The sequence below is a fragment of the Taeniopygia guttata genome, chromosome 9, assembly GCF_048771995.1.
Source record: "Taeniopygia guttata chromosome 9, bTaeGut7.mat, whole genome shotgun sequence".
NCBI classification, from domain to species: Eukaryota; Metazoa; Chordata; class Aves; order Passeriformes; family Estrildidae; genus Taeniopygia; species Taeniopygia guttata.
The window spans coordinates 4,464,300-4,486,903 of NC_133034.1; the positions used below are offsets into that span (position 1 = coordinate 4,464,300).

Genomic DNA, 22,604 nt, shown 5'->3' on the forward strand with positions numbered 1-22,604 from the left:
GATTATCTCCACTAGTAATCACTCCTGACAGTAGTTCCACGGACAAAAATATCCAACTTCTCTGAGTTTTCCTTCATGCAACTGCACCTTCACACTACTATTTCTTTACTGACTTTTTTTTTCTCCTCAAGGTGCCACATAAATGACCACCAACATGAAGTAACTTCCAAACCAGCTGGGTGCTCAGTTTGAACCTGAAATCTGCATCTAAATAACATGATCCCCAGAAATGCCAAACATTATTTAGGGCTGTTTGGAAATGCATTACTTGAAGCTGGGCAGCAAACGGGGTGGTTTTCCAATCCCCTACACTTGGACAGGCTGTACCATCTTAAGCACTACCAAAGCTTACAAGGGGAGTAAAGGAACACAGGTAGAGGTGGGAAAAGGAGGCATCTTACCTTTTTCATTGCTATAGAATATGGAGATGATTTTATGCCTGGGTTTCCTCTCTTCTGGGACAGAGGGCAGGGGTTTAAAGCTGTTGTTGGTCACCAACTGGTCTTTGCCCCCTGCACTGAAGATAGCGCTGCTCATCCGGACAGGAGGGGCGGGGGGCTTGTCTTCCAGTTCTCCGTTGTCAGACATGGCTCTCAATAGCTAGGGGAAGCCCTGGAAGAGAAAAAAGCGTGATTTGAACACAGGAAAAGAGCGTGGAGTACATGAAGGTACCATTCCTTCTGCTGGCAGAGGGAAAGGAGGCGTGAATTCAGCTCTGAGGAACGCAGACACTGCCGCCTCCACCAAAGGAAGCAAATCCCTTCCTCATTCCCACTTCTGGGCCACCCATTCATTTGTGCCAGCAGCAGCATTTGTGGGATGGAGCGACAAACATTTCCAGTGATAAAAGTAATCCAGACCAGATGAACAATTCCCAGATCTGGTTCTCTGTTCACACAAAGGGCCTAAGTACAACATCCTTTGCGGGTAGCTCTAGTCTAAAAAGCTTCACGCTCTAGTACCAGACAGCTTTAAAAGCCTTAGATGCTTTCCTTCTTGTCACTTACCAGACAAGACCTTGGGGACAAAGGAACAGCTTATGTTTGTAAGCCGTAATTCAGCACACTATCCACATTAAGTTCCACTCAAAACACCTCTACCCAAAGCATACTGCCTACATTAAAGAGCTCAGCACTGAGAGCCACAGGATCCACTTCTGAATGAGGCTTGTCTTGCTTCCCCCCTTGCTGCCAAACTTTCTCCACTTGCAGAAAATAACACATAGTATCACCAGAATCCTCTTTGAATCCTCAACAAAAGCATGAGCGAAAACAGGGACAAACAGCTGCTAGAGCTGCAACAACAGCACAATAAAACATCTACGTGACACATTCCCCATTCTGAAAGATCTCTGCTAGCATTTCCTCCCTCCTTGTAGTATTTCAGGGATTTTTTTCCTGATCAACCAGGAAACAGACAGTCTCTCTGCTACAGAGTAAAGAGCACAAAGAAGGATGTACAGAAAATACTTCCCAATGATAGCTAACAAACAGTAACAAATGTACCCTCAGTTCCTCTGTTCACTCAAATGACAAGCTACTTCTTTGGGACAGGAGCCAACACATCTTTGTGTTGACTTCCTTCTCCTCTCACAACAGTTGGAGAGGGAAATGGGAATTTCATCGGGAAGTGAATGGCCTGCAGGTGCCCACCAGCCTCCTATCACATCTCAAGGCATGACTCACACGATCAGTGGCATTCACAAGAGCCACAGCAAGGCAGTGCCATCCCTTCTCAATTACTGTGCTCCCAACAACACAGCACCTGCATCCTGCCCAGCAGCAGAACTAAAACAACATGGGCTGTCATCCCCTGGCATTTCACAGGGAGGCTGAATGCTGCCAAACCCCAACAGAGAGACACAAGTCAGGCCAGCAGCCTGGACTGGAGCAGCACTCTGGTTTATGTTGTGAAGCTCAAGGAGATTAACACTAATTATCCCCATAAATGACCATGAAAGAATGTAATTTCTGTAATATATCATCAGAGGCACAAGCAGCACCATGTTCTGGCAGAGCAGTAGAAACTGGACATGTGCTGGTTGCTCCATGACTTGGAGGCCAGGAGGAAGAGCACTCCAAGCTGTGCAGCACACACCTACACAGCCCTGCCTTGGAGCCCTTCTCTGCTGATGGAACTATCAACAGACCTGCCACCTGAACGTGGCTGCAGGGACGCAGCTGTGAATCTGGCACTGATTCCCAACACTCTCCCAAATCCACTTACTGGTTGCTCTTTCAGGTGCTGCAAGTTATCTGCAAGATTGTCCCGTTTTCCACTATAATATGTGGGACAAAAATTAAGTATCCTGCAACCCAACAGCAGGCCTGAGCAGCCAACCCACAAGGATTTTAATTCCAAATGCTTCCTTTACAAGACATTGCAGCAAGGACATGCCACCCATGTGAGACGTATAAATCAAATAAGGTATTTGCTTTATAAAAATACATATATATAATAGATACACCAAATCAAACTGATTATTCATATATATGTATATATTCCTATACATATATACTGAAGTCAAGTTTGCAGTGATGGTAATACAGGGAACCATAATCTATGTCCCTTCTGTTAATCAAACCTCAGAAAAGAGGTGGATATAGGGTCATTAGGTATCCAAATGGGGACAGGTAAAACAAAAAATTTCTTATTTGCAACAAATGCAATCAGACAGCCAAATAAACCATAGCAGGTAAATAAATGCATCACATAACTTGAATGCCAAAATGGTACACTGGGCAAAGAAAACAACACCACGAGTGGCCTTTTGTCTTTTTCTAAAGCAAACCCTATTATTTCCTCCATCTGTGCAGTTTTTCTGAATTGTCTGATAAGAGCTAGTGCAGGATGTAAGGATAAACAACTCACCTGCATCTGAAACTGGACAGTAACAGACTTGGGACTCCAAACTCACAGTAACTCCCCACACACCCCCTGAGAGAGGCCAGTCACTAAATTAACAACACTGTCATATGGTATTCAGGCTACAAATAAAAAAAAAATTAAAAACACACCAAAAAATCCATCAACTGCACTTCTGCTGATGTAATTTTAAAATAAAATTCTCACTCTAGTAAAAATCCTTCATTTTCACTGACATGTAGCTCATCACATACTCAGCCTTGATCCAAAACAAATTATTCCTTACTATCTTGTGTGCTCAAGAGAAGAGATTGTGAAATAAGTTGGAAGTAAGGATATGGAAATCTAAATCTATTTCAGGAGAAAATCAGTGCTTCAAGGAACTGCTGTAAAGCATCTGAGCAAACCCTGAGAGCTGCAGCTCTGATCAGCTGCTGACTGTTGCAAGTGCTCACAGAGATCCTTGACCTCGCTCAAAGTACAGCCCAGGAACTCCACAGCAGGAAAACAACCTGTGGGGCTGGTGGAGCAAACTGGAGTGACAGAAAGAGCTCAGGCATCAGCTTCCACCTCCAGGACTGGCTCCAGCACCAAAACCCTTCCAGCTCACTAAATCTGTGGTCTAGGAAAACCTCAGCTTCAAGGAAAAATTTAAACTGTAATTTATTTAACAAGACATGGTAGAATTTCTGAGTGGCCATTTCAAAGATCATTAATAAAATACATGGTAGAATTTCTGAGTGGCCATTTCAAAGATCATTAATAAAATACATGGTAGAATTTCTGAGTGGCCATTTCAAAGATCATTAATAAAATAAAGTGCTGAATTCAAACCTAGTTTGCACAAAGGCCCATTTCAAAGCTTTGAATTCATCATTTAAATAAATGACAACAGATCCACTCATGCCAAGCACGTCATGAAGCACAGTTCTGATTTTCAGTCATCATGGAAGTGAAAAATCAGTAATTTTGTCCAGGTTCAAATCCAAATAGCCCTCTATCTTCTGCACTCAACTGAAGACGAGAGCAGTTCCCCTCTCCTTTATCCTTATCCTGCCTTCATCAGTCAAGGAAAGTTTCCACGGTGTCAGGAAGTATTTGGAAATGGCTACAGAGGTTTGGCATTATGGGCAATGACTGGAGCAGGGATTGAAAAATGGAAGAAATTTTAAAGAGTGCAAATACCCCCCCCCCCAAAGCTCTGTGCTCTCTCAGCCTCCAAAGAGAAGAAGGAGCCTGTTCAGATCTCAGCAGCCAGACAGAATCACTCCTGCCCTGCCTCCTCCCATCACCCACGTGCCTGCCCTGATGATTTGCAGGGAATTGCAAAGACATTGGGAAGACATTGCAAAGACATGGGGAATTTTTTCCAGTGCCTGCCAGGAATCTGTAATCCAGCAAAGGGGATGTCAGGCTCATGTTTCGCTGACACAATCAGACAACACAAGTAATGGTGGGGTTTTTAACTTGGCTGAAAGACTTTTACTAAAATAGTTAACCTGAATTTGAGCAGCCTCACAAAAGTATGCTAAAGGTAATATATGGAAGAGGGATTCACTTTCATCTCTGCCAGTGAAGGAAATATCAGTAATAATAATAATGTATTCAAGCACATCAGCAGCTCCCCCACAATCACTACTCACACTACATTTAGTACAAGAACTAGAAAGCAATGAATTGAACCACAGAGATTAGCTGCAAAGCTGCAAATAACACTTAACTACAGCCTTCAGACAGGTTCAGTCCCACCACAGGACACATTACACTCCCAAAAAGACAGACAAAAAAAAGCTAAAAGCTCTTCTCCCCACAGTTCTGCTGCTTAACCCACAGAGGACATTCACAGGTGCCAGTGCTGGTGATTCTCAGTCCTCAGCCCCAGTACATGACACTCCTCCCTCCTTTTGACAAAGGTTTCTTGCTCTGCACTGAGGCAGTGAAAATTAAGTAATCTCTCCATCCAACACAGCCAAAGAACAGAGCTCTCTTGCTCTGCAGAGGCAGCAGCCAGCGACCTGCAGGGTTTGGAGACCTGGAACCAGGTTCCTCACAACTGCAGCTCCTCTCTCCCATATATCATTTAGCTTAGCAATGATCTCTGAGATTGAGTCCAACAGTTAACTCAGCACCACTAACCTTTCCACCTTTGCCCAGAGAGGCTGAGGTAAGACACACACAGGGAGCTCCTTGTGTGGCTTAACCCACCTCCCCCTGCCCCTGAAGGGACCTGCCCACCACATTCACATGCGCCAAGTTTCATTTTTACAATCTACATCCTGCTGCTGTCTTTCCTCTTTTGGGGATGGAAAAGGCCCAAAAGCCCATGGTCATGGCCAGGTCACAGGAGAGAGACAGGTTCCTGTCACTGCCCCGGTGGGAAAACACCCAGAGAAATGTAACCCTGCCAGCCAGTAAAAGCTGAAGTGAGGCTTGGGCATGACAAACACACACTGCTGCAGCACGTCACAATGCTTTGGCTTTGACTTGCCCTTTTTTGTTGTTTGTCCCCCGCAGTTCCCCTTGTGTGAGCATAAAGCTGGGCTGCTTCCTGAAGGACTTCCTAAGCACGGCCCTAGTGCCAGCCCCGCTGCCTCGTGACAGGGACACAGCCTGACACGCACTCCAGCCCAGCTGAAGCTCTGTGCTGCTCTTCAGCCCCCCTGATTCTGGAAAAGCACAAACCTTTTTCTTCTCCAGCCTGCTTGCAGACAAGGAAAGGAAATAAAAGGGAAATTGAATAAAAGGATGAAAGGAAATAAACAAAATAGAAGACAATCATTCTGCTATAGTGCACACTCACATTTTCCCTGGAGCACTTGTATTTGAGCAGATTCAGTTTTAAATCCGGATTACAGCGCATACACATGAGCCTTACAAAGCCCTGAGCATGGGTAGGAAGATGGCACCATGTGCCAAACCAAACAGCTGGTGTAAAAAGTTCTCACAGCACAATGACCTGAATTTGTCTTCTTAAGATGTTCAAATTTGAGCAGTCTAGGCTGCACCTGTATTTCACTGCCTGGGCTGTGATACAAAAACTACATCAGGCTACTGCTTGGAAAAAGAAACCAAAACAAAACACATCCAGATTAGAGCTGCTTGATAACATGTCCCTAAATTCCTGCTCCTGGCACACAATACTGTGCTTTACACTGCCACGATCGCTGAGGAGCCAGAGCTGAATCAGTGAAATACATCAAATAAATCTGTCACAGGAGCCTCAGAGAGCTGCAAGCTGAACTCAGCTCTTCAGTGCAAGTAAATATTATTCAGCTCATTTACTATCAGCAACACAACACAGAAGGAGCAGCACAAACATCACATTTGGCATGACTGACCAAAAAGGAGGAGTAACAAATTTGAGGCTAGTAAGGCATTAAGAAACGACCACTTTGCTTTTGATATGTCACTACAGCTGCAGGATACTTTTGGAACAACACCTGCAACACTTGGGCCATGCACACAGCTTGAAGGCAATGCAGCAAAACTGTCTGTGGCCTGACAGAAGGAACTGAAGAAAAGAGAAGAGGCCAAAGATGAAGGAAGGGCTGCTGGTGGGTGCAGTCCCTGCAGAGGTTCCACTGCAGCGTCTCCAGGCAGCAGCTTCACCACTTCCCCAGGGGCCTCATGGGGCCACTGGCAACACTTGTCACTGCATCCGAGACAGCCACAACCAGAACAGAGGAAAAGAGCAAAGGAGATGTTTGGGAAACAAATCTCCAAGAGCACACAGCCATTAAGAACAATACAAGAGCTAGCGTGTGATGCTCCAAGGAAAGATTGGCGTGACAAGGCAGATTTAAGATAGTCATGTCCCACTCTTGCTTCATGTTATAAAAAACCTTGCTGAAAATGCCTGGAGACTCATTCCCATCCCCTCAGGCCTCCAGTGGTCTTGGTAGTTTGCTTAAACACAGCCTCCCCACACCACCACCTCCCAATACCTGAAAATCACCATACTGGAAGAGAGGAGACTTGATGCTTCATTATTCTGGAAAGGAGGTGCAGTTTCAAAGTGGAGATTGGAGAGCTGCTTACTTCATCAGATATTCGATTTTCTTAGATCAGATTGTGCAGTCCAAAAGCAGAATGAAAAGTCTCCATGGGTATTCTTCTTTTCTCCCTGCCCCCCCTCCTTTTTTTTCAAAGGCTCCTGTTGAGCAATAGATTTCCTGTGATTAGCTCAGTGCTGATTATAGCTCACTTCCTCCCAGGGATTAGCAGAAAGCAGCTTTCTGACAAGTTTTTATTCAGATGGTGCTACCTAGCCACAGCTTCCTGCCCCATCACTAGCAGCCTCCTAGTTCAGCAGCTCAACAGCTTGAAATTATTTCACTGCTGCAGAAAAATTCCCAAAACCAGCACATCTCAGACTGTCTTCTCTATGAAAAACAAAACAAGTCTTTTGGGATGTCTAGCTTTCCAACTTGAAGCATTTGGAACCACGAGATTTATTTAATCGGATCCAAAAAGGAGTTTTTTGGAACAGAATGAGACTACCTTCAGAGACTGAAAATACTTATCATTTCAACTGAGAAAACAGTGCAAAAAAACCCAGCAGAGGCAGACAAAGAACTGCTTTCTTGCAGACTTGGCAAACATAGTCCTAGATCTTCTGCCTGCCAAGAGAGGATTCGTGCAAAAGCACGGACAAGAGTAACTGTGATAGTGGCCAGGGAGAGCCAGCGGGATAATCTATTCCACCTACGGGTATTGGAAACACCCGCGGATGCTCCAAGGGGCCGCTTGGAGCCATCCCTCCTCTGGAAACGCAGGTACCAACTTCCAGGGGATGTGCTGGAATCTCTCCTTCCAGCTTTAGGGGGTCTCAGAAAAGAGGATTTGGTCAATGCCAAACCACACGCCCGTGAAAACCAAGTTATTTTTATTTAGCTTTTCTTTACATGGAGTGTAGAGGAACCTACACTAACCTAAAATACTCCGAACAAGCTCAGATTTACAACCACAAACAGGCAAGACACTGACCCTTCAAACGATGCAGTTGAGAGTTCAGCTGGGAAAAAAAAAAAAAAAAATCTGAGCCAAACCAATTTGTCATTAATATTTACAAAGGGGACACAGTAACCAAACCAACTACCATGAAGTTTATAAACAGGTCAGGTCCCTCCTAGTCTCTTCCTTTTACTGCTACAGGTGGCAGAGGAAACACATAATATTCCCACTCTTAATGAGGGTGTAGGAGAACCTCAGCCTGATTTGGCAAAATCTGACTGGATGATACACAGAACATATCCACCTAATTCTTTCAAATTCGTCTTTTTCAAACCTATTAATTTCCTTGGGATTTTTGCTGAGTCACACAAACAGAAGGAAAACACAGCACAAATAACCGCTGTTAACTGCCAAGTGATAAAGAGATTTAGGGGAAAAAAGATAAAAATCACAGTTGAGTGGACAGAATAAAAAAAAAACAGAGAGGAAATTATCTTTAGCACAGAAGAAGGAATAGCCAAAACTGTAATAAATGTGCTTACCGTGAACTGAGTTACACAAGACAAATATCCTATTGAGGAGTGTTTGAAAGGGTTCCTAAGGTTTCCTAAAGGAAAATACTCTTCACACTCATTGCCAAAGTCCATTACAATCTGGAGCAATTATCGACTTCATAAGGCACTGAGCAGATGTGCAAAGTCTTGCACCAAAAATGAGCGACCTGGCTGCAAAAATGTCATTTTTGAAATCAAAAAGGGATCTCGGTCTTTTGAGGAGGCTCGTAACTGAAAAAAATAAACAGCGAAAATCTGAGTTGGCTCAGTTGTGCAAGAGTCCTGGTAAAAACTCACTAGTAAAAGCAAATTTAAGAAAATTAACAATATTTGGCTCACTAAATACTGGGGCCACCTGTAAGCTGTCATCTTCACTTTGTCCCTTGAACCCTACAGAGCACTCAACGCCCACCCGAGTCATCACTTCTGCTTCATGAAATAAATGTGGCTCTGCTGAACCGTGGTGGCATTTCACCACCAGCAAACCAGGAACCTCTTCTCTGCTTTATTGCCTCTGAAAGACCTCAAACATCACAGGTGACAGCACCAGATGAGCCTCAGAAATGACTTGATTTCCCATTTCCCCTAAACTTGGCAGGAAACCCACTTTGGAAGGCAGCTGATGGCAGCAGCACACAGCAACAAGCCAGAGGGATGTGCTGATGGACACAAATTGCCCGTTCCCACCTTTCTCTGAGGCAGCCCTTGCAGGAGCACAGAAATCTAAGGAGGGTGGAGGAGGAATAAAATCAAGAGGGATCCAAGGATCCATTGCCACCCTCTGCCGCAGGGCTGGGGAGTTGCTGCCTTCCCACCAAATTCAGGCCACGCTCCCTTTTATCCAGCCCGCAGCCAGAGTTTTCCTTCAAGGAACCATTGTGCAAAGATGCAGAATGATAACATGTGCTCCAAGGTGTTTGAACCAGCCTGTTCAGTGCTGAACAAGGAAATTATCCTTCTTCTGCCTACTGAAAATCCTGAGTCAACTAAAGGCAGGCAAGGCAGCCGGCGGTGCATGCAAATCCGTGAGTCGGGGTGTATGTGCTTACTCATATTTCACCACCTAGCAGACACTCTTCAGCCTTTATTTTTATAGCTGAGGTTTTCTAAACATCAAAGGAGAATAGGGAAAAGGGCAAGTACGGAAAGTTTACAAGAAAATTAAAAAAAATAAAAAAAAAAAGGTCTGCATCTCATTGTTGAGATTCTCTCTTAATTAAAGCTGACATTTACAGGCAGGGAGGGACCACACATTCCAGAGCAAAAGTTATTTGACTAAAGGCTGCCCTGCACGAGACACCTGTACAGCTTGGTGCATTTCTGTGTTAATAAGAGCATTTCCTCCTCTTTAAACCGGAGATTCACCATGCAGGAGAGCTCTAAAAACCTCAGGCTGCTGGAAAAGTGCAGAAGGGTCACCAGTAACGCCAACACAGAACGAAAGCGCTTGGTTAACATTTTTATTTTACCCCAATATTATTGGGCAATAGTAAGACAAGGCCATGGCTTCCCCATCCAGATTAGAGGTAACTGGAAAAAGAAGAGGTAACATGAAGTATTTGTGAGGGTGGCAGAACCAGAAACAATCCAAGGTTAAGGGATCTGGTACTCCCCCATCACACTGGTAGAGCTCTCAAATGCCAGCTAAGGGAAAAAGGAATAATAAGGGAGAAGACAAAGGGGAAAGATGAAACATCTCCCACCAGAAGAGCTCTCTTTTTCACAGGCACTCAGAACAGAGCTCTTTGTTTCTCTCTAGTGGCTGCCCAAGGCCTGCTCCAACCACAGTAACCAGTAGACAGTGGGAACTTCAGCTCAGCAGAGCAGTCCTGGGGCCAAACTTTGATTCTTCTTACAGGAGTGCCAACCTGCCACAAAATGCCACAGGGGGAAAATCCCAAGGGACACAGTACAGCTGCTGATCACATAGCCACAGCCCCTGGGAAAGGTTCAGCAGTTTGCTGAAACCCCTGCATGACACAAGCTCAAGACGCTTCCTTTCTCATACCACACTGGACACAAACCCTGCAGAGGGCGGGCAAAGGCTTCAACAAATCAAAAGCAGGAGCTGAAAATACCACAAGCACTTGAGCATGGCAAAAACAAACCCCACTCCAGAGATGGCTCTGGTGGACACAGCTCATTTCCCAAGTGTATTCCAGCAGCACCACAGAAACAGAGACCATTTGTCCTGAGAGAGCTTTATTCCATTTGTGTCACAACAGACTACACTGACTTCTCCACACATGGAAACTTCTACAGGACTAGGGTTCCCTGCAGCATCCCACTCCTGCACCAGGAAGTTCACTGCTGACAGCTGGGTAAGCTGCTTGTGGAAGGGACCATAAAGCTCAGCTCATTCCATCTCCACCATGGGCAGGGACACCTTCCACTGTCCCAGGTTACTCCAAACCCTGTCCAGCCTGGCCTTGAACACTTCCAGGGATCCAGGGGCAGCCACAGCTTCTCTGGGCACCCTGTGCCAGGCCTCACCACCCTCCCAGGGAAGAACTTCCCAATATCCCATCTAAACCTCTTCTCTTTTATTCTAAAACCATTCCACGCTGTACTGTGTAAAAAGCCTCTCTCTCCTTTTTATAATCCACCTTTAGACACTGGAAGGTCTCCTCTGGAGCCTTCTCCAGGCTGGAGACCCCCTGCTCTCCCAGCCTGTGTCCAGAGCAGAGAAGCTCCAGCTCTCAGAGCATCTCCCCAGGCTACTCTGGACTTACTTTAACAGGTCCATGTTTCTTCTGCTGAGGACTCCAGAGCACAATGCAATATTCCCAGTGGGATCTTTTCATTAAATGAGACTGCAACACACTCAGGAAGGATCACCCCAATATTTCCCTGCCAACAGCAGCTCAGGAAGGAATAAGATCTTGGTAAAATACTCTCAGAGCTTGGTGGTGAAGCCATGCTCACACTTGTGCCAAGTGTCTGCACAAGTGTGTCAGTTCTGTCACATCTTCCTTACACTGGTGAGGTTTGAAGTTTTACAGATTTTATACAAGGACACAACCCATTATTTTATTTTTTCCTGGCATATTTGGGTCTATTAGGAGAGGTGAAGTACCTAGATGAGGTATCCAACCAATTCTGCAGCCAGCGCAGAGCACCCCAGGCAACTCCCTCCCTGTTATTTCAAGACAAAATAAACAACACTAAAAGTACAAAGCACAGCTGCCACAAATTCAAATTATCCTGAATTCTCAGACACAAATCTGAACATTAGACCTGAATTCCTCAACAGAAAAACTAAATACTGTAATAATGTTTTCCTTAAAAAAGGGGGAAATGAGCAAGACAGAGGTGCTCTGGAAATCACTCGCTGCAGTTCACACCCCAGTGTCACTCGAGTTGTGACACTGCCAGAGTTTTCCTTGTGTGCTCTTACAGATTTCCTGCTTTAAAATTACTTGCACACATATAAGCAACACATTCACTTACAGCTTAATGCAGCAAATTCCAATGAAGTTTGGGGTAATGTTCTTGTATGCCTTTCAGGGAGCCAGAGCACTCATTTGGACACTGGAAATAACCATTTCCACTTAAAATGCTGGCTGCCAGAATGAGTTTTTAAACTAACTTTCTGATTTTTCTTTTTTAAGTTATTCCTTGTAAAACTACCTCTCTCACTCTTCTTGCCCATAAACAGGTTTTTATCTGAAATGCCAAAAAAACCAAATCCAAACCAACTAGAACTGTACACAGGCTACACATCAAAATATATTAAACAGCCAGAAAAAGCCTGAAACTATATCATAATTCAAAATATATAAATAATTCTTATGCTGATGTGGAAATTGATTTTTACCAAGCCTACAGGACAAGTACAGGAGCCAGTAAGTAGGGAAAAAATATGAAAAGCCCCAAGATTTGTGTTAATGTGATTACCCCATACACTACTTACAATTTGCAAATCACATGTATGGTAAAAATGCCCCAAACATAGATATTTTTAAAAATGTACAATGATTTAAACACCAATTGTGAGTGGTTAAACAAACTGAATTTTCCAAGTGATTTAATATATCCCACCATTATTAGTACACTTTGAGGGAGTTACAATCCATGGCTGTTTATATACGATACAGGAGAACCACAGCCACAAAAATTTATTTTACAGCTCAAGAATTAAATACTTTTTAAAGAATAAAAATACAAAATTAAGAACACAGTTACCAACTGAATACAGAAGGCCTGTGAAAACTACAACCAGGAAGGATAACCAGCACCCTGGGATTCTGAAGAGCTTCCAAAGGAAGCTGCCAAGTTAAAATAATATTAAAACAGTTGACAAAACATAATACTGCACTCAGAAAGCTGTAGAAGACTGGAAAAAAATCTACTTATATTGTTGTACAAATTCTGAGTTTAACATGTAAGCATAGGTAAGTGTGCCTGTTCATTAATCAGTGAATGGCATTCCTATAGGCAGAATTACAAGATTCCAGTGAAATATGACAGAGCAGGAGTAAAGCTCCAGAAAATGCATTTTCATGAGACTCAGGCATTTGCACACCAAAAGAATGCAGCTCTCAGACCTTGCTCTACCTTATTCTCTTGCCCCAATAACAGCTGTGCAATTCTAGAGCACATGAAGATGTTTGTGAGGGTGAGACTGAGCTCATATAAAACAGAGCACCAAGTCCAATGTCTGACAGCCACAGAAAACAAACTCAGCAACAACACAGAAGTGTCTGTCCATGATGTCTTCACACACAGACACCACCCCAATTCCAAATTAGAGCTATTTATTTTAAATAAGAGAGACAGCACTTATTTGAGGTGTCCAATTCCACTGCAAGGGATGCATGATGATAAATATGGAAAAACATCAGATATCAAAGCTCTGCCTTCACCTCCAGCCTCACTGAGCCCTCATCACAGGAATGTGAGGGGAGGCAGCATCAATAATCCATTCCTTCAGCCAGAAGAACACAAACAGCAGCCCAAGCAAATCCTGAGCCACATCCCAGCTCCAAAAATCCATTTAACAGAGTCCTCGCCCAAAGCTGGTACCCATCACAATGACACTGCAGTCACCACATGGGTGACTGCAACTCACATCACCCAGCCCAACAATCTGATGCCTTCCACATCTTCCTCTTTTTAATTCACAATACCAGTAGCTGCTACCAGCAAGGGTGAGCATAGAAACAAAGGCATAAAACATTTTTGCTGCAATAAATGAGCATGGAAGGCTTACATTTTGTGTGTTTATGAAAATCCAAATGCATGCATTTTTTAACTTAAGAAAAGTTATTGTCTTCATAAATGTTATTGTAACTATGGAAGAAGGCCATACCTTTAGAATTGGTCAGCTTTCCAAGAGTTTGTCATCTAAAGGAAAATTTTCTCAGGTCCTTTCAATTGTTAAAAAAAAAAAAAAACAGGAAGCAAATTTCAGTAAGCCATTTCAATAGAGTAAAACAAGAGATAAAGATCTCTATTAAAGTTGGCAGCAAAGACAGAGCCCACAGAGTATCAGTCTGAGCAGTCCCTTGTCACCAGCCTGTCCCACTCTGCTCACTGGGAAATGGCCCATCATCCACTGCCAACCAGCTGTGGCTGCCCCTGGATCCCTGCAAGTGTCCCAGGCCAGGCTGGACAGGGCTGGAAGCAACCTGGGACAGTGGGAGGTGTCCCTGCACGTGGCAGGGGGTGACACTGGATGGACTTTAAGGTCCCTTCCAACCCAAACCATCCTGGGACTCTACAACCAGGTATGTGTGAGAGCAGAGGCAGTGAGTAAGGAACCAAAAGAAAGCACTGATCCTCATCTCATTTAGTAAATAAAAACATGACCAAGAGAAAGGGACAATAAAGACCTCAAGTGCTGAGGATTATTGACAAGTTATTTGACAAAATCCCTCAGGGTTGGGCAGCAAAAGCTGCTTCAGTAGTGCAGGACACATGGTCACTCTTGTTAAGCAAAGCAGCGTGGAAGGAAAGTCACATCTACACCAAATCTTGACCAAGATCCTCAAAACAAAGAATTCTCCAGTTGAGATGTGTTTAAATTTAGAAAGCTGCATCTCACTCTGGTCCATGGGCTTCAGAAGTGCTGAGGAAGTAAAGTGCATCCACGATCAGTCTCTCAGCCAAGCGCGAGCAGGCATAAAGGTGCTGCCAAAGACTTACAGCCGAAGCTCTTCAATCCCAGAGCAAGAGAGATCTCCAAGGAGCCCTGCCCAAAGCGTTACTAGATAAAGCTCAGTGCCAACCATGTATCTGACAAGTCTTTAGAAGCAATGAGGGAATGAAAAAAAAAGTCATTTAAATCCTGATGGTGTTCACAAAAATTTTGTTTCGCAGGAGTAACAGTCATCACTACCACACATTAAACTGAATTAAAAATCATTTCATCTCAGTATTTTCACTTATTCTTCATTCTTTCAGTTTATTCCCTAACCCCTCATTCTAATTCTTTTAAGACACTAAAACTTTATTATATGAGATGTTCCAAGTTCTGGTCAGATTGATGTGGATGTATAGGTTCACCAGAAGTCTTAACTTCTTCCACAGCAAAACTCCATCCAGGTTTACCAAGACTGAGTACATTTCCTTATGTTGCAAAAAGACTTTCCATCATGCACACAACAAGCCAAGGAGAATGAGAATTATGCCTCTCAGAAGTAAAATATTTTACAGTGGAATAATTATTAATGAACAAGGAAATAAAAGACATCACAACCACACATTAAAACACACAGCCCTGCATGTGAAGAAATCACCCAAACCAGCTCTACTGAACTATCCTGAATTTTTATTTTCCATTTCCAGCAGCTACCTCGGAAAATAATATATATCTAAAAATCTCAACACCAATTCCCTCTAAAAATACATATATAAAAATATAAAATCCTTGTAAATAGGCCCAAAAGGGCTGAAAAGCAGTGTTCACAAAAGCAGCAAGTCCTCAGCCAACACATACTTTGGTTACTGCGAAATAGCCTCATCCCAAAAATCAGGAGGAGGAACTTGCCTGAATTTCCTGGCTGCAGCAGTCAAGGCTCTCTTTACCACAAAGAATTACTTCCTAAACTTGGGCACTGGTATCAAAGAGCCTTAGCACGTTGGCATCAGATTAAAATTAACTGTTCTTGCTGCTAAAGAGCTTTGAAAATCCCAGACTCCACTCTTCTCTTTGCTTTTTCCACTTAAGGGGTAGAAGCAGAAAATATTTCACACTTGGTGATAATGCCCCAGCTCTGACAAATCAAAGATTTCACATAATTTATTTTTATAGTAGTGACAGCTAGCACTTCACACATTGAAAATAAAAGGCTGTTTCAAAGCCAAAAATCATTTAACAACATTAGGGACCTATTTGCTATGCCACAAAAAACGATGGCGGTATTTTGTGAGAACCTGTTCATTTTTGTGTGTTTGATCTGAAGCAGCATTCCCAAAAGCTCAGCAAACACGTGAAAAAGGCAGGAGGAGCAGAAAGCCAGAAACACTCCGAGGTTGTTACAAAGCATTAGTGTCAGATCACTCAGCAACATTCCCAAGCCAAGTTTAACATCAGGGATTCCTCTTCCAGCAGCCAATTCCCTGACCTGCATCCCCACACGCAGCGACTTTGGGATGACTGGAATAACTGGTCTGGGGCCAGGGGGATGGCAAAACCCAAACTGTGGCTGGTGCCACTTGTCCAGGTGGCCCCAAGGAACAAATTCATGGTCACGTATTTTTGTCGAAATTAATGCCAGCAGGTGGATTTAATGTCCTGGTAAAATCTCAAGCACTCAGCTTATGTAACACAAGTATGAAATACCAAGTTTACCTTTAAGTAATGGTTTTGAATTTTAAAAGTTGCTCACTTTCAAAGGTTAACTGGTTATTTTTCACCATGAAGCAGGTAATTCACAAGCTGAAGCCTCTGCCAATGAGCTATTTCCACAAGAATCTGCCCAGCCAGGAGCCCAAATCCCCAGATCCCTTTAAACAGCCTTTTGCTGCAGAGAGGCTTAGGGGAAAGATAGTGTCATTCTTCCAGGTTCTCACTTTACTGGAAACCTTTTCAAGAGGAAATGGGTTAAATATTCAAAGGTGACTTTAAAAAGCACCTTCCAGGAGCAGCTTTTTATTGCTTTTGTCCATGAGATACCTCTGCTAGCTAAAGCAGTTCTAAAATGACTGTAAATGAAAAAACTAATACAACGCAGAGTAGAAAGCATCCAATTTCTCAAATAAACCCCACACTATCAGATAACTCTAATTTTACTCGTTAAAGAAGCTGTGGGAAAGCTGTCAGTGGGTACACACTGAGTCAAACATCCAGCACCTAAACAGGAAGCAGAAAACTTTAGGGGAAAAAAAAAAAAGTAGAAGTTGAACTGAAAAAACTTTTCAGTGTATTTCCATTCCTTACTACACCTGCCAGCTGCCCTCACTCTCATTCACATGATGTTAAATCCCTCTCTTAACACTGAGCACCACTTAAATCACACACCACTGCCCCAATATGTTGGCTCCTTCCCACAGCTGCTTCTGTGTCAAATCAAACTACAGAATTAAAAATATCAAAGTAACTCCTTTCAAGATATAAACCAACTTTTGCTAATTAGCTGAGAGAACAGTCCCGACCTAAGATGCAAATATCATTCAGCTTTGGGCTACACCAACACCAATGCTGGGCTCAGATTTTTTGGGAAACAGTGATCTATCAATTATACAAAGCCCTCAGTATTTCCATGAGTATTAAAACTATTGTATTTCCCTAGTAAAATGTATTCATTCAAACAATTTTAAGCACCAATACAGCAGTAGAGACTGAAGTGAAGATTTTTAAAAGCATTTTCAAATCCACAAACAGAAATTAGATGTATCCATCTGAGAATTTCAAAATCCAGTTGTTTTACCTGAAGGTAAAGAGCTGCCTCACCAATTTGTGGAGCATTTCAATGTACTGGAACCTTTAGAGAGCATGAGGAAATCCTACTATGAATTCACAATATATCTAACCAGAATTTATCTCAACAGAAAAACTGAAAATCACTTTTAGGTCATCTTCTTAACACTTACATTCCTGCCTGCCAGATGAGACATTTTCAAGGCTTAGTTAATCCCCATTTCCAGCTGAGAAATTAGAAATAAGCTGAGAAAACATTAAGAATTATCCACTTACAAAAACAGCAAGTCAGATAGAGAACAAGAATCAAAACCAGCATTTCCAGCTCTCAGTGGCAGACACTGCCCACTACATCAGTCAAAATACAACCACTGGAAGTGTGTATTTTTTCTTTAAAGGAAACAACTTTAGCAGCTTTGGGTAAAATTGTGCTCTGAGTTCTCACAAACCCTGAGTAGTGAAATAAGCCTGGAATTAAGCGTTGAGCTCCATTTGCACTTCATACCTAGTGGGTCACTAGGACATTTCTCCTCACCTGAAAGCGTCTACTACTCTTACCACCTGCATTTAAATGCAAATAAGAGCTTTCAAAAGTCTTATCAAGCTCAAGACGCAGGAAAGCACAGCACGATAAGAATCCTGAGGCCTCCAGGGAACACTGCAGAGTTTCCTTGCTAAAAGGAACAGTGCCCTGCCCAAGGGCTTCTTGTCCTTTGCCCCCAGGTGAGTACTCCGGACTCCTCCTTCCCCAGCTCCTCCTGCCAGCTGGCAGGAGATGCTGCCTCCTCCATGCTGCCTTCCTGCCCACATTGCCCTTGCCAAGAGGCAGAACCAATCCAGCTCAGCATTAACTGGACTTTTATCTTTCCTGGGAGCCAGCCTGGCACCCAGGCTATCTCTGGGAGGGCAAGCAGCAACCTCAGCAGTGGCAACCAATTTCAAGGCACCTGCAAAGGTTCAGTCCCTGGCACTGCCAGGGCTGGCACAAACCTCTCTGAAAGGACACCGTGCCCTCCAAGCCCAGGGCTAGACAGTCACGTTTCATTCAGGGAGGTGGTGCCTGCATGGAAACTGAAAATGGAGCATGGCACATCCCAGCCCCAAGGAGTGCCTTTGCTTTGATCGTGCTCCCAGAAAAAGAAGGGAAAGCTCCACAACCACCTTACCTGTGCCAGGATGAATGGAACCCAGGGTGCCTGGCTGCTCATGGCCCCTCCTTCCCCTCGCTCTGCCATCACCAGGCCCTGCTCCATCTCCCCACGGGTGCCTGGGAGCCTCAGTGTCCCGGTGTGGGAGGCAGGACTCGGAGCTCTGCTGCTGCTGTCCCTGGGCCGGGCCATCCCGAGCAGCCTCTGGGACTCTGGGCTTGTTTGCAGAACAAAGAGCTGCTTCACAGACACCTCAGGAACCGTGTGTGTTGTGAGCAAGAGAAAACACTGGCACAAACCTCAGAGCACAGAAACCTCCTCACGCACAAAACAGATAAAAGGAGGAAAAACCCAAACAAAACCAACCCAAGACAGATGTGAGGGCTCTGAAGCAGAAGTATCTTACTAATAACACACAGACCTACTACAGCTTTTCTTGTCACAAGAACAAAACCTGCAGCATCAAGCAACACCCTTAATTATGAAGTTATTTTCAAACCAAAGGTGCTTGAATAATTTCCCCCTTTAAACACAACCAGAACGTTGACCAACAACAACCCAAGTTTAAAAACTTGGGATTTTAAAAGGGTATTAGTTTAAAACGTGCCCAAGATTGGAGCTGCCTTACATGGCTGAAGGATCCACCCACCTAGCCCAGCATCCAGCCCAGAGAGGGAGCACGAGCAGGTACCTGCAGGAATAAACTCCCACTGTTGGTCAAAGGTCCAAGCTGTATCCCAGCACAAATTTCATCCCAGTAAATCTGCCTCTGACAAGCAGCTGCCCAGCAGAGCACAAGCCTCAGATGCACTGAATAAGCTGCATGGTGATAAAAAGTGCAAAATATACAGAGCCAATATTCCAGAGTCAATGGCCTGGCATTTTTGTTTTAACAACCACCTTTGTACAAAGACCAGCCAAATTCCATATGCAACTTAGCACAGAAAATCCAAGTTACTCTCCCTCAAGCATTTGTGTTCTGCCCTCCAGAACTGCAGTATCCAACCAGCAAACTCTAGAATGAGGTTTTTCCTGCCTCTAAAATACATTACCCAGAGCATTTTGTTTAAAGAGCTTTTACTATCTCAAAGATTCTACTCAAAAGCTCGTAAAACAACGACTTTGCATTTTTGTATTTCTACTTTCCTTCTACTTTATCTCAGTCTGTATTAACCAAGCAGTTCCTGGTAACATATGCTTTAACCAGCCTCCACAATATCCCCGTAAATTTAATTACTGTTGTCTCTAAAATGAATGAACTGAAGCACAAAGTAGCTAATCCCAGTTTTTTTAAGGAGATACCACTCCAGGACTCACATTATGAGGACACTCCAACTGCAAAGCAAATCCTAGCCTCTCTGAGCAGGCATTGCTTCCAAAACTACCGAAAAAAAAATGGCAAAACTTGAGAATGACAGAAACGATAAAAACTTCACAATTTAACATGTTTGAATTGTACCTAACACTGCTATTACTGCAGGACCTCCAAAGCAATGTTTATATCACATATGCAGACATCACTGGCTGTAGGGCAGCTCGTGAACCGCTTTATTTTGGCTACAGCAAAGCACAGCCTTGCTCCACGAAGGCAGCTGATGAACTCTCTGCTCCAAAATCAGCCTTTGGGCACTTGCCACATGGACCGGGCTACATCCAGCTTTACTCTCCTCACTCCCCACTGCCATTAACCTACTAAGAGAACATTTGGATCAGATGTTAGCAAGAAATTGTTCTCTGTGAGGGTGCTGAGGCTTTGGCACAGGGTACCCAGAGAAGCTGCAGCTGCTCCATCCCTGGCAGTGCCCAAGGCCAGGCTGGACGGGACTTGGAGCAGCTGGGACAGTGGAAGTTGTCCCTGCCCATGGCAGGGATGGGGCCGGATGAGCTTTAAGGTCCCTTCCAACACCAACCTGCTGCATTTCTGTGCCTCTAACCCATCCTGCGTGGCGTTCGCGGGACGAGCACAGAGCTCAGCACGGAAACACAGCAGGAGCGGAGGCAGCTGTAAGCCCGGCGGGCGCGGAGCCCGGAGCAGCAGCAGCAGCAGCTTTTCCCAGCCCGGCCCGCCGGGGCTCTGACAGCCGGGGCCGAGCGCGGCGTTCCCGCAGCACCGGGGGCCGAGCGCGGCTCTCCCGCAGCACCGGGGCCCGCCCGGCCCGCTGCCCCCGGGGCTCGCCCGCTGCCCGCGGCGCTCCCGGCGGCGGAGGCCGAGGCGGGGCCCGCAGGAAGCGGGGCCGAGCGGCGGGGCCGGGCCGGGCCGGGCCGGGCGGCGGGGCCGGGCCGGGGCAGCGGCGGGACGGCGAGGGAAGGAGCGAGCGGCGATCCGCGGCCCGGGCGCGCCCGCCGCGGGCCCGGCCCCGCCGCCGCCGCACAAAGGGCGGGGGGCGCGGCCGGCAGGTGTGAGCGGACTCACCGGGTGCGGCGGCGCCGCCGCCTCGGCGGACGGACGGACGGAGGGCCGGACGGAGCGGGACTGAGCGGGGCGGCGGCGGCGGGACCGGGAGCCGGCGGGGCGGCGGCGGCGGGGCCGGAGGGGAAGCGGAACCGCCGCGCGTGGCCACAGCCCGCGGGGGCGGGGCGGAGCATTGCCGCGGGGGCACCGCCCGCCGTGCGCCGGAAGTGAGTCACCGCAGGGCATGACGGGAGTTGTAGTCCGCTCCTTGCTGTGGGGAATGTCTTTTATACCTGTAAACTATATCTAGTATTTATGGTTCTTTATTTGTAAATATATATATTGGTTCTTTATATCTATATATATTTTTATATATATAAATACAAATAATATATATTATTTTTATATATTTAAAATAAATATTATTAACATAAAAATACAAATAATATATATTTCTATATTTTTAAATATATATTTTTTAAAATATATATTTCTCTAGATCACAGTCAGAGAAAAATAAGAGAACTTGAGAGCATTTAAAAATTAATTATATATATATATAGAGTACAGATGAATAACATTTATATGACATGTTTTACAATAAATGTTATATATATCATATATATAATGTGTGGTATAATAATATATATTGTATCTATAAAATACATATGTTTAATTTTTATATAAAATTAATATTATGCATAATATATTACACATAATAAATGTAACATTTATTATATAATATGTCTAAAATATAAATAGCATTTATTATATCATCTGTAATATATATTGTTTTATTATATATAAATATATAAATTATATGTATAACATTTCTCTTTTTCTAGGCTGTTTGGATCTCTTCTTTTTCTCTGGCTGTGAACAACAACCACCTGCAGGGGGAAAAGTGCACCACCCTAAAAAATCCAGCATCCATCTAAACTGCACCCAGCAGGAGCCAGCTGGGAAAGCAATGTATGTGCCCTCAAGGCTTCTCCCCCAAAATTCCCATGGTCCAGTGAATCTTCCATGATTTCTCCACGCTTCCTGCTGCCCTGGAGGCACAGCCGTCCTTTCACTTCTCTTCCTGTGTTTGCTTTTCCCTCTCTGCCTCAGCCCAGTCGCTGCTAACTCACCTCTGCAGCCCCCTGGAGAACCACAGTGGGTTTGTGGCTCCACCTTCCCTTGGCCTTCCTCCCCATCCCTCCTCACCTCTCCGTGCTGCCTCAGCCTCCTACCCCCAACCCCTCTCAGCTCCAGCTCCATTTGCAGAATCCTGACTCCCCTCCCACCCTTGTCTCCTTCCCCAGGCACAGCTTTTTAGGAGGGTGGGTTTTTTTGTTTAGTTTTTTTTTTAATTATTTTTTGTTATACCCGTTTCTTTGTGATTCAGAAAGCCTTAATTCCCAACACGGCCTTTGATGCCCCATCCCCTTTTCTTTCTTGCCAAGAACTCAACACCTCATTCCTGTCTCCAAAACTGTCAGAATTCTTGCACAGGATTTACAGCTCCTCCTCTGATTTCTGAGATCCCCTTGGGGCTGGCACTTGAATCCTCCTGCATGGCACACCTGCTAAATTCTGTGCTGCCTTAGTGACAGCAGCTTCTGCTCTGAGAGAGAGATTCACTGGCAAATTCCTTTGTAATTAACACTGCTATGGTTATCAGACTTATTTACAGTTTGTAAGGAAAAATGTGTCTGCTGTATTTACAATACAGGTGCTGTGGATTTAAAAACAAATATTTGCCACAACAAAAACCACCCCTTGTGAAGCTCTGCCATTCCTCACATATTTTACATTAATCAGAATCAGTTACTTAGGTTCAGTTG

At 44.5% G+C, this 22,604-nt stretch overlaps 1 protein-coding gene and 1 long non-coding RNA gene across 4 annotated transcripts in view; one reads left to right on the forward strand and one right to left on the reverse strand.

Moving 5' to 3' along the window:
• Positions 1-20,954, reverse strand: part of PAK2 (p21 (RAC1) activated kinase 2) — a 41,904-nt gene extending 20,950 nt beyond the window's left edge. Inside the window, exons 1-2 of one of the 3 annotated variants that reach the window (XM_030280008.4) lie at positions 20,797-20,954; positions 402-612 (exon numbers count right to left, since the gene is read on the reverse strand). In XM_030280008.4, the coding sequence (XP_030135868.1) occupies positions 402-588 (187 nt within the window). In that variant the 5' untranslated portion in view covers positions 589-612; positions 20,797-20,954. Of the gene's footprint in view, positions 1-401; positions 613-6,809; positions 8,813-20,796 lie in introns of those variants that run through there. The other 2 variants (XM_072933620.1, XM_030280009.4) reach the window with 2 other exon arrangements.
• On the forward strand, positions 20,866-22,532 carry LOC115496349 (uncharacterized). The gene is made up of 2 exons (XR_003961820.4): positions 20,866-21,002; positions 21,621-22,532. It is a non-coding gene; the product is annotated as an uncharacterized lncRNA (long non-coding RNA).
• Positions 22,533-22,604: the final 72 nt, after the last annotated feature.